Source organism: Marmota flaviventris, chromosome 5 (genome assembly GCF_047511675.1).
Source record: "Marmota flaviventris isolate mMarFla1 chromosome 5, mMarFla1.hap1, whole genome shotgun sequence".
Taxonomy (NCBI): Eukaryota; Metazoa; Chordata; class Mammalia; order Rodentia; family Sciuridae; genus Marmota; species Marmota flaviventris.
The window spans coordinates 108,876,496-108,889,516 of NC_092502.1; the positions used below are offsets into that span (position 1 = coordinate 108,876,496).

General features: G+C 38.2%; 1 protein-coding gene across 1 annotated transcript in view; it reads left to right on the forward strand.

Annotated features, from left to right (window-relative positions):
* The window catches only part of Ankdd1b (ankyrin repeat and death domain containing 1B), a 65,071-nt gene that overhangs the window by 30,036 nt on the left and 22,014 nt on the right, over positions 1-13,021 (forward strand). Inside the window, exons 6-8 of the mRNA XM_027927879.2 lie at positions 1,112-1,210; positions 2,350-2,448; positions 11,987-12,085. Coding sequence (XP_027783680.1) covers positions 1,112-1,210; positions 2,350-2,448; positions 11,987-12,085 — 297 coding nt within the window. The remainder of the gene's footprint in view (positions 1-1,111; positions 1,211-2,349; positions 2,449-11,986; positions 12,086-13,021) is intronic.

Sequence of the window (13,021 nt, forward strand, 5' to 3'; positions counted from 1 at the left end):
ACATGACAGAAACCCAACCCAAACTATTTTAAGGAGAAAAAAAAAAGGCTTTATTGTTTCAGTCAAAGCAGTCATATGAATGGCTCAAGTATACCTGAATCCAGGAACTCAAATGATATCATCAGGGCGCTTTTTTTTTTTTTTAAAGAGAGAGAGAATTTTAATATTTATTTTTTTTCTTAGTTATCGGCAGACACAACATCTTAGTTTGTATGTGGTGCTGAGGATCGAACCTGGGCCACACGCATGCCAGGCAAGCACGCTACCGCTTGAGCCACATCCCCAGCCCCATCAACAGGGCTCTTAATCTCTTTCTACTTTTCAGTTTGCTTTGCACTGTGCTAGTTACTGATAGCTTAGCTGATGACACCAAAGTAAAAATAATATGTGTCCAGAAAAAGAAATAAGAAAGAAAGAAAGAAAGAAACCCACGGATGACTCTGATTGACTGGCCTGATGTGGCATGTGACCGTTATCATTTTGCTATATTTAAAATGGAATCTTGTCTTCTGGCTGTGAGGAAGCACCTCCTCTGATGCTTGGGAGGCTCTATTCTTCTTCTTTTATTTTATTCTCTTATTCTTATTTCTAAAATTTTTAAAAATTTGTTTTAATTAGTTATGTATGACAGTAGAATGCATTTTGATACATTATATATAATGGAGTATTTTCTCATTCTTCTGGTTATACATGATGTAGAATCCCACTAGTCATATAGTTATATATGTACATAGGGTAATAATGTCTGATTCATTCTACTATCCTTCCTACCCCCAAACCCCTCCCCTCCTTTCAGTCCCTTCTACCTAATCTAAAGTAACTCTTTTCTTCCCTAGCCATCCCCAATGTGAATTAGCATCCGCATATCAGAGAAAACTTTCAGCCTGGGAGGGTCTCTTTTGAACAGTGCTTCTCTTTGTTACCATGAAACTGAGTCCATGTTTTGAGTGACAGCCCAAAATTGAATCTGATTTGGGGTCAGAAATCTTGTCAACTCCCTCCCCTAAGTAGTTTGAAATGCTATGGCCAGAAGGACCTTGCTGACCACCTCGTTACCCTTAAAATGTTGTCAAGTGTGTAATAAATGCTAGAGTTTGTGATTTATTTTCAGAGAGGAAGGAAACCATTTCTTTTGGCAGCCGAGAGAGGCCACGTTGAAATGATAGAAAAACTCATCTTTCTCAATCTGCATACTTTGGAAAAGGACAAGGTGAGCTGGATTTTGATTTCTTTGCTGAAAGGGTAGTAACAATTGGTGTGTAGATTTGGTGATGGCATTTTGGCCTACAACAGATTTGGATATTTGAACCATCCAGGTGAAATCCATTCAGTTTTGCTGTGGATTACCCAGATTGGCAGTTTTGTTCCATAAATGCTTTGAATTCAGTTGACTATGTGGATACTTTCCCACTGTCAACTGCAACCCTCTCCCCTCCTCCCCTGAGGTCTGCTGTGGACTCAAATCTCACATAATTGGGAAGGGAAAAACACCAGGGTAGATATCTGTATCTATATCAACATCTTTAAATTTTTTTTTAGTTATAGATGGACACAATATATTTACTTTGTTTATTTATTTTTATGTGGTGCTGAGGATCGAACCCAGTGCCTTACATATGCAAGGCAAACACTTTGCCACTGAGCCACATCCCAGCCCTATATGAACATCTTTGATGATTTTCTTAAGAGAAATTCCTATATTGTGGAATTGTGGGTAAAGGGTTCTACATTTCTAAAATTCTTTTGAAGCAGGCTGTGGTAATGCACACCTGTACTCCCAGGAGACTGAGGAAGGAGGATAGCAGGTTCAAAGCCAGCCTCAGTAACTTAGCGAGGCTGTAAGCAACCTAGTGAGACCCTGTCTCAAAATAAAAAATAAAAAGGCTGGGGATATCGTTCAGTAATTAAGAGCCCTTGAATTCAATCCCTGGTACCAAAAAAGTAGAAAATAAAAAATAAAATTAAGAAAATAAAATTATTTTCTAACATATGATATGATATATGTTACTAAAATTACCTCTGAGAAATCTTTAACTAGTTCACCCTCACATGGATTATGTGGAATTACTTTTATTCTCCCACATTTTGCTAGCAAACTGATAAGAAAGGTGAACAAGGAGCATCAATGGATTTTTTTTCCTTACTGGTCCACTTAGCTATGTCTTCATTTAAAACTTAAAAATACACAAATCTTAAAAAAACTGTAGATAATGTGGCCCACATTCTGGTCTGTGGCTTTAACCAAAAAGAAAGCTTCTAAAAGTCCCACTGCAGCCCTGCAGCCCTGACAATTGGAGGGGTGTGCTCCTTGGCACAGGAGATTCTACCTGCATTGTGTCTCTGTTGCAGGAAGGAAACACGGCCTTGCATCTGGCTGCAATGCATGGCCACAGTCCTGCAGTTCAGGTGCTGCTAACTCAGTGGCAGGAAGTCAATGAGACCAATGAGGTATGTGGAAATACTCATTCCAGCTGGACTCAGGACTTAAATGGGGAAGAGTCAGAGGAACAGCTTCAAGAATGGAATTGGAGGAAGACAAAGATATTAGTGCCACAGCCTGTAAAATGTGATGCTAAAATATTTCTACTTTTTTTAATTTGAGAAAAAAGTAAACATAAATAGTAGTTTTATATTTTTTCACACTAAAGAATTATCTTATATTCATCTTGTATTATATTACATTATCTTATATTCAACTTATATTCATCATTTTGCCCTTTCAGTTTTCTTTGTGTTATGTGTGTGTATATATTTAAAATATACATTTTTAAAAGAATATATGTGATGTGTATGTATGTATTTGCATGTGTTGTGTGTGTGTGTGTGTATAACACATATATGTTTAAACACAAATATGTTTTTAGCATATGCCCAGAATTCATTTAAGTAAGCTTTGGCTCTTGGACATTTAGTTTATTTCAGTCTTTTTTATATTGTCAAGAAACTCTTTGTATATAAACATTGGTTTGAATTTCTTACTCTTTCCTTTGGGTATGTTCTTAGAGGTTGATTTTTGGGTCAAAAATATGAACATTGACTAGGCTCTTGATATATCAAAGTGGTGAATTCCTTATTTTCCTTATTTTTATCTGTTCTAATTAGTATACATGACAGTACAATGCATTTTGGATATATCATATGTCAATGGAGCATACCTTCTCATTCTTCTGGTTGTACATGATGTAGAATTACAGTGGACATGTAATCATATATTCATTTTTCCTTTTTTTTTTTTTGCAAATATTTTTCCCTTTGGAATTTGCCTTTTGGCATCTTTTTTCCTGGAAAAATGAGAAGACAGATTATGCAGAGTGATTCCTTTTTAGGTAGATTGCAGGCCTTAGGCACTGTGGTGCAGTATTCCCACTTTGTCAGATCAGAGCACTGGTTCTGTGCTCCTGCCTCTCTGTTAACATGATTGCTTACTCCTAATCAGCTACAAGTACAACCTATGGACTTACCAAATGCACTTGTTAAGTAGGATAATGTTTTAGGGGTAAATGGTTAAAAAGTGGGGAAGGAATTCTGCATTTCTTTCATGATTTTAGGAAAGAGTTTGCATGAGGAAGGGGACATATCCAAGCAGCTATTACGTGAGACCAATTATTTCTTTTTCCTTTATGTTTTGGTCTAAACAAAACTCTCAACTTTTTTCCACTTTCATTTACCATAAGTTTCAGAAAACTGAAGTACTGAATCACTTTTTAAAAGACTAATATTGCTTTTTAAACAACATGAAACATTTGAAATCATTTGTAAAGATTCAAGCTGTTACTTGGTGCAATTGTACTTCTAATTTTGTATGTTTCATACTGCATTATAATTCCTTGTTCCCAAAATTATCTTTCTTAATAGTCTGTTACTTTCTTGTGGGCAGGATCTGTGTCCAATCCATCTTTCCAATCCCAATTCATATAGCCTAATAAGTGTTTGATAGAAAGGTTAGTAGAGGTTAATTATGAATGGTGGATGAAAAGTCTTAAATAGAGTAGACAGTGCCAGCTTTGAAGTCAAACACTGGACTCATGTCCTGGCTTTGTCAGTTTTAATCTGAGGTTTAGTTTTCTGATCTGTAAAATGAAGATAATATTAACCCTGACCTCACAAGATTGTTGTATGATTTGGCTGTGCCAAAGCATATCATCTTGGCAGTATATGTTGGCACATAGATGCTGAATGATATCCATTTTAAAAAATAAAGTACAACCAATGTGATCCTGCAATCTGTACACGTGGAAAAATAAGATTAAGATTACGTACCCCATTTGAATCAAATGTATGATATGTCAAGATCATTTTAATGTTTTGAGCAACTAATAAAAAAATTTAAAAAAAGAAAGAACGTAACTCATTGTGAAAAAAAAAAAAGTACAAAAGGTATAGAGAAAGCACACTGTTTCTCAAAGTGATTTCATTCCACTGCAAGGGTCATTTAATTTTTAACTTATTTTCTCTTTTGTCAGAATGGAGAAACACCATTCTTTTTGGCAGTTGAAGGAGGTCATGAAGAATGCAGCAAAGTGCTACTGGCAGCAGGAAGTGATATCAACATTCCAAATAAAGTATGTGCCTTGGGCTCCATTCACTTACACAGTGGGTGGGGGACTTAGATGGTTCTTTGGTAACTCTGGCCCCGCATTGATCACTCACTGGGTTCTTGTAGAATTAATGTTTATATTATGTTTTGTTTTGGGTAAGAATGATTTACCTCTGACATTCTCCATTCACATCTCCTCAAAAGCAATGCCATTCCTCCCATTCATCTGGGGAAGGAATAAATGAAAACTGGACAAAAGGAGCAAGTACTTGTCACATCTTAAAGACAGGCACTTTTACTCTACTTTGTTTTCTCCATAGCAACTAACACATTCCTGTTTCATACACTGTAGATGTTAAAAAAAAAAAAAAAATAGAAGTTGATTGTGTGAAAACTCAAGTGATCAACTCAAGCCTGGGGCCTGAAGAAGGCAGGATGGTGCCACCTTCTAAACACAGAGTACTTTTGTATTAGTGATGCTGCAAGAGCCTTTGAAACTCTCAAGACTATTATCTTCACTTTTTAAAAGAACAGATAGCTATAATTTGAAAAGCTAATGAACTGTGTTAGTCAGGTTTTTTTTTTTTTTCCTACTGTGACCAAAAGAACAATTTTAAAGGAGAAAAACTTTATTTTGCTCATAGTTTCAGAGGTCTCAGTCCATTGATGGATGGCTCCATTGCTCCATTGATGGATGGGTCCAAGGTGAGGCAGAACATCATGGCAGGAGAGTGTGGTGGAAGAAAGCAGCTCAGGACATGGCTACCAGGAAGCAGAGACACCACTCCCCTCACCATAGACAAAATATAAACCCCAAGGGTACACACCCAGTGACCTATTTCCTCCAGCCACACCCTACCAGCCACTCAGTTAATCCCTATTAGTAGATTAATGCACTGATCAGGTTAAGGTTCTCTTAACCCAGTCATTTCCCTCTAAACTTTGTTGCATTGTCTCACCCATGAGCTTTTGGAGGACACCTTATATCTAAACCACAACAGGAACTCAGCCAAGATCAGACAACTAGTCAATGGCAATACAAGGATTCGAACCCATTCTGACTCCAGTGCCTTCACTTTTAACCACAGCGGTGGCCTTGACCTCAGATAGTTTATTTTCTTTTTCTGTTTTTTTTTCCTAATTAGTATTAAATTATGATGAAAATAACTCATGACAAAAAACTTGGATAGAACCAAATGGTGTATGATAAAAAGTATCTTACTCCAACCTCACAGGTCAGTTTCATTCTCTGAAACTAAAATCAACACTAGTTTACTCAGTCTTCCAGGAATTTTCTATGCATTCATGTGGAAAGTGTGACTTGACTAAATAAATGCATACTCATACATACACTGATATGACATGAATGGTAGCACACCATATACTATATATACTGTTCTGTATCTTGTTTTATTTATTTATTTATTTATTTGCTTTTGGTACTGGGGATCGAACCCAGCAATACTCTACCACTGAGTTACATCCCCAGCCCTTTGTATATTTAATTTTGAGATAGGGTCTCGATAAATTGCTGGCTTCAAACTTGCAATCTTTCTGCTTCAGCCTTCCAGTTCACCGGGATTACAGGTATATGCCACCACGCCTGGTTGTTGTTATTATTTTAATTGCTGATATCTTAGGATCTTTATATCAGCATAATGTGTAAACAATTTCTTTTCAAAAAGGTACAAGTTAAACACTAGAATAAGAATAAAGTCCCAAATAGGTAATGTTTTATTCCCTTACAGTCTGCTGGTAGAGTATACTTTCATACAACCCTTTTGAAAAGCATTTTGACATTTTATTTTTATTTATGTATGGGAAATTATTTTAAGGGAATAATCTATCTACATATATTAAGATAGATGATGGATTTGTTATCAGTAGCCAAAGAATTAGATACAACCTATATATGCAATGAGTGGTAGGAGAAGGCTGGAATAAAAAATTGGTATATCTTTTTTTTTAACTTGTTGATAGACCTTTACTTTATTTACTTATTTATATGTGGTGCTGAGAATTGAACCCAGAGCCTCACATGTCCTAGGCAAGCACTCTACCTCTGAGCTACAACTCCAGTTATATCTATTTTTTTTTAATTATGTAGCCATTAAAATTATAATTATAAATACTGAAAATATATTTCATATAAAAATATATATAATAAATAAAATTAAAATAACAATATATGGTATATAGTAAGTATTAATACAATAACAGTAGATTTATATTTAAATGGTTAAGGATTGTAAGAGAGAATAGAAAATGAAGATAGTAAATTGCTTTTTACTGACGTTGAAAGGTTACTGACACAATAAACAAACACAGCATCAAGAATTTCTGGAGTCATGGAATATTCAGCATGTGAAGAGCTGTGTTGTTGTTTAGTTGTTACACAATACCCCTGTCTCCTGCCCCTATCCCCAATCTGTAACCACCTGCAAGTCCCTGGGGAAGGCCTCTCTGCTTAGTAAAACTCTCTTGGGCTTGCTCCATTGTTCTGTACCTGCTCTCATATTTAATTATTTTGCTTAATTATTTTGCTCTCATAGATATTTTGTTTTGTAATGATTTTCACATGCATGGGCAAACATTCTCCCCACTGGACTAAGACTTCATCATCTCCATTGTCCACATCCTTATAGCTGTGGCCTCGGGTGCTTAGTTAGTAGCCTCTAGGCAGATAGAAACTGTCAGAAGTCCATTCTCAGCTTTTACTAGTGCTGTGGTTTGAATATGATTTACCACCCCATCCCTCATTAGCCCCCAAGCTCATGCAGAAATTTAATTGCCAAAGTCTTATGTTAATGGTATTAAGGTGGGTGGAAATTTAATCTAACTATAATGTTTACAGATGTGGTCTTTGGTAAGTGATAATCACTTAGCTCACTGGCGTGATGGTATTCTGGTAATGTTTGTATCCTAATAGCTCTATAAGAAGAGAGAGAGAGACCATGTAGACTGAGATAAACACATACTCTTGCCATGATATGATGAAGCCACGACATCTAGCCTCAAAAATTTTGAGCTGAATACATCTTTTTTTCCTTATAATTTGGCTTGCCTCGAGTACTTAATTTTAGTAATGGAAAGCTGGCTAATGCAGTTTCTTCTAGAGTTTCTGCCTAAGTTCATTAGCACATTTCCCAGGTCAGTAACCTACCACCACCACTGCCTAGATCCATTTTTGCCATCCCAGAGAAAATCCCAGGGAAACAAGCAGTGTGACGCAAAAAAGCCAGCAGCTTGTACAAATGTTATCACAGATGTGTTGGACTTGTTTTGCTTTCATTTCTGTAGGTGATTGATGTGTTTGATCTTGGAAATATTTCACTTGGTGGCACTGATTTGTCTTGGTTTCCAAGAGATTGCTTTTGTGTTCTCTTGCCCTCTCCCTATCACTAAGGAGAGAGAATACATAGTGGAGTCATTTCTGAGGAGGTAATTGGAGTAAGATTATGGATTTGGTTGATAGCAGGCTTCCTCCATTTGTGCTAAATGGAGGGGTTTCCCAGGGCCTAGCTAACTGTCTGGGTGTTCACTTAGGACTTTTGTAGACCCTAAGAATGCAGATTTCTAAAGGCCCTACCCCACATCTTATCAAATATATTTAAGTGCCCCCCTCATTCCACTTTAAATAATTTTTGTTTTGCTGTTAGTTATCTAAAGGGCTTTTTTATTTTTGGCTTTTACAATTACTTGGCTACAATAAGCACCCAATTTATGATCGACTCTGGTTTCTTAAAATTCTGTGTATAATTGGAAATTGAAGAAGGTGAAAAAATGTAACCTATAAAATTGTTTACAAATGCAATGAATATTTTATGAATATTACATTTAACAATCAATAAAGTATGAAGATGTTGCTTAAATATTTATTCACTTCAATTTCATGGTTTTCTTTTGGTATCTTGGAACTAATACATATAATTTTAGGTTTCACATATTCCTTTACCTCTTAAAAAATCTGTGGGTCCTACACATGTCTGTAGTGTCTCACAGGTAGCATGCTGCAGATTCCCATAGCTCCTCCGGCTGTAGGAATCTGGCTTTGAGTTCTTGAAAAGTTTGTTCCTGCTTTAGGTAGCCTTGGATCTTCCCAGTGGGGGCACTTCTGACCATTCTGATTGAAGTGTCCCCTTATCCAGGAAAGTTTTCTTGGTCACTCACTGGAAAACAGCCATCCAGTCATGTTCCCTCACTTCTCATTATAGCATTTATAACTATTATTCTTAAATAAATATCCAGAATCTATTAAATAGGTTTATTCTAAATCTCCTGATTTACTGATCTTCCAGTCTACCAATCTGGACCAATTGATTGTTTACCTCCATTGGGATGAAATATCATAGATCTTATCAAATTTGTTTACCAGGGCTAAGGGTGTGGCTCAGTGGTAGAGTGTTTGCCTGGCATGTGTGAGGCATTGGGTTTGATTCTCAGCACCACATATAAATAAGTAAATAAATAAAATTAAGGTCCATTGACCAATACAAGAAAATATTTTTAAAAATTATTTTTAACCAACATATCCCTCTACTATCTAACATACTGCCTGACACATAATAGGTGCTCAATAATTTTTGTAGAATGAATAAAATGGTAGTTATGATTACTGTACACATTTCCTAGTTCATTTATCTTCCCAGGTTACTGTAGTTTGAGAGAAAGAGGTAGGATGTTGTGATAGGTATCTCCCCAGCCCCAGAGATGTCCACATAAGCCCTGGAACCTATGAATATTTAGGTTATTTAGCAAAGGGGAATTCAGATGGAATTAAGGTTAAAAATCAGCAAATATTAAAATGAGATTATTCTGAGTTATCATCTAGATGGGCCTCATGTAATGGGTCCTTTGAAGTAGGAGTGGGAGGCAGGTGAGGAGGTCAGGATGATGAGTGTGAGGAGAGCCCAGCTAACCACTGCTGGCTTTGAAGATGGAAAAAAGGGTGTGTGAGCCAAGGAATGTAGGAGGCTTCTAAAAACTGGATGAGGCAAGGAAACTGATTCTCACTCCAGAAAGGAACACAGTCTTCAATAAAACACCTTTTTTTTTTTTGACCCCAGTGAAATCCATTTCAGACTTTTTGACTTCCAGAATTATAATACATTCCTATTAAGCCACTAAGTTTGTGGCAGTTTGTTATAGCAGCAGAGAAAACAAATGTAGGTGGTTATGCCATTTTTATAGATGAAGATGGAGGAGCCCATACTTGATAAGCCACTTCATTCTGGGTCACATAAGAATTAGCATCCTCCCAAGCTAGGATTCTGTTAGTCAGAGATATACATATCATTCCTGTTAACATCTGTTCCAGTTGCCTATTGCTTCATAGCAAAACAACCCAAAGCCCAGTGGCTTGAAACATTAGTGTGTATTATATTCCATAGCTTTGTGGTGTTAACCCAAATGGCATAGGAGAAAGATTCTCTAAAGAAGAAGTTTATATGGGATAGCAGAGCATTGCAATGGGATGATGTGTGCCATAGAAGTAAATTATGTGCTTTTTCAAAGAGATTAAGGCCAGGGGAAATTTTTAAAGGCAAAATGAGAAGGATTACATAAAATATTTTGAAACAATAATCTTTGGCTACTCGAATTAATAACAAGGTGGCTGCAGTCTAAGATTAAATAGACAGTTGTTGGGCAAATGTCCTTGTGGAAATATTTTTGTGTGTGGGGGGGGCGGGGGGAGTGGATTGCAATGGCCTTAATTCAAGGTTGTGGTTCTGGCAGTTGATGCTCGTTCTATTGGGAGCTCGCCATGGGCTCGTGACCTGAGCACCAACATATGGAACCTCAGTGTGCCTGAGCCTTCTTACATCACCATAGCATCTGGACTAAGAGGAATTATCGCAAGAGGCAGAGAGCAGAAGCTGCCAGCCTGATTAGGGGTCATGCCATCACTTCTACCATACTCTGTTGGCCAAAGCAGTTATAGAGTCTACTCAGATTCAAGAGAGTGAAGAAGCAAACCCTCCCTCCTGAGGGAGAATGGCAAAGTCACATTGCAACAGAGCATGTGGGACGGGATACCAATGCAGCCATTTAGGGAAAGCAGTTTTCTAGAGTACCCTTTTTTTAAAAAAATATATTTTTTAGTTATAGGTGGACACAACATCTTTATTTTATTTTTATGTTGTGCTGAGGATCAAACCCAGTGCCTCACTCACACCAGGTGAGTGCTCTACCTCTGAGCCATAACCCCCGCCCTAGAGTACCCTTTTATGGAGCACCTGAAAATACTTTGTGGCAGTCTTATGGTTGATCAGTCAACAACTAATTGCATTATTGCAAGGTGCCATGCTGGGCAGGTTGGAAGTTCAAGGATTACCAAGAGCAGGCTGTGCCCTGGAACAGGGTGCCATCTAGCTTGGGTGCTAAGTGCAGATAGTGAGCTTAGGGAAGCCTCAGGAGGCAGCTGGAAGCAGAGTAGAAAAAAGGTGCTAAAGGAGACAGGTAAAAGGACAGAGAGGCAGTCCTTCCCAAGGGTGGAAATCATACTAAACTGTGAAGCTGTACCTGGCAAAGAGGAGATCTGGTAGTCAACAGAGACAGGGAGGGAGGAAATCATTTTAACGTTTTATTTTTTAGTTACCGTTGGACACAGTACCTTTATTTTTTTTATTTATAATTATATGTTGCTGAGGATCAAACCCAGGGCCTCACACATGCTAGGCGAGTGCTCTACCCCTGAGCCACAACTTCAACCCCCACTGAGGCCTTCTGGAGACCAATAACCAAGTTACCTATTTCACTCAAGGAAGGCATTTGCTGGGAAGTGTAGAGAGTCGACCTGGTTCTAATTCACTTCCTACTTCTCCAAGCAGGGATTTAACTCTTATTTACCTGCAGCAAATTTGTCTTAACTTTAGCACTCAGGGTGCTATAAGAAAATACCATCAAACTGGGTGGCTTTAACAACAAACAGGGCTATTTCTCATAGCCCTGCAGGCCGGAAGTCTGTTAGGGAGCTAGTTGGGTGAAGTTCTAGTGAGTGTGCTCTTCTTAGTTTATGGACAGCTGTTTGTTGTGCCCTCACATAACAGAAAGAGGACTAGAAAGTGCTCTGGTTGTATTTTTTTTTTTTTTAAAATAGGGGCATGAATCCCATTCACCAGGGCTCAATTCTTATGACCTTATCACCTTCCAAAGGCCCAACTTCCAAAAGATGTGTGGCAATTGGGATTAGGGTTTCACCATATGTATTTTGAGGGGATACTTGTAGTCCATTGCACAAATGTTCCTGAACTCTGACAGCTTAATGGGAGACACTTTGAGGTAACAGTCTCTGCCCACCCTCCCAAATAATTGGTAACACATTGGATTTCCTTTTCAAAATAGTTGTATTTTGTCATTATACTAATTATTCATCGCATGATGAACACTGCATAGCATGTTGGGTTTTGATGGGGGATCCTCCCTGCTCTCTCGACCTCTCTCTTGCAGCTCAATGTCAGTGTTTTGCAGACTGCAACCCGGAATGGCCACACATCCCTTGTCAACTTTCTTCTCAGTGAGAACATCGATCTGCACCAGAGGATGGAAGTGAGTCTATTCTAGTTTACACAGGTTTTGGTCCTGGCGCCCCAGGCTGGCGGCCAGGGAGATGTCCTTCACAGATAGATGTGTGGGATGAGATGTTTCACAAGGGAGGGATTCTTTCTGGGAAGCCTGACTGACTGTTTTTGGAGGCTAAGTCTTAATCTTGAGAAATACAATCTCAGGGATGAATTTTAGAAAGTCACTGAAGTTCCAGAGCAAAATGAAATCTTTGTGTTTTAAATATTTATATTCGCTGCAATAAAACTTTCTCGTGCGTCTAGAGATGCCGTGACTCTTGTTGGAATCTCATCAGTCTGGGAAATGAAGCTGCTGTAAACATGAAGAAGAGTGATAATTTTTCCATCTTGCTGAGTGATCTTGTTTTTCTTGTGAAAGACAATCCTTTATAATGATTTAGGTTTTCTGAAGTTTGAATTGGCTTTGGTAGAATTAACAAAGGCCCTCTGTGCTGGAATTGGACAGGAAGCTTTCCTTTATTTTTCACTGTATTCTTGTTTCTCTTGTGAGAATATTATTTCCTCAGATCTTGCTGAGACATTATTATTTACTGCATTAACTTGAGAGTAAGGGATGTGATTTAAACCCTGTCTGATGGTTTTTGGAGCATGGAGTTAGGGAAACTGGCTCTGAACTAACTGGTTTCAGGCCAAGGATGCTTCCTGTTTCTCAGGAGGAGCTGGGCGCCACAAGGCGGGTGGCCCTGGCAAGAAGGATGCTGCCTGCTTCTTTGAGGTGAAGGATGCTTTCTCTGTGTTCATGCTTAGAGCTTCAAGGGAGGAAGTATTCCTGAACAAAGGAGGCCTATGCAGCCTCACCCTCAGATGGCACCCACAAGCTTTCCTCAGTGCCATCTTCTCCTTTTTCCCCCTCAGCCAGCCTCTGATCTGCTCAGGCAGCAGCCCTACCTGCCCCTCCTTT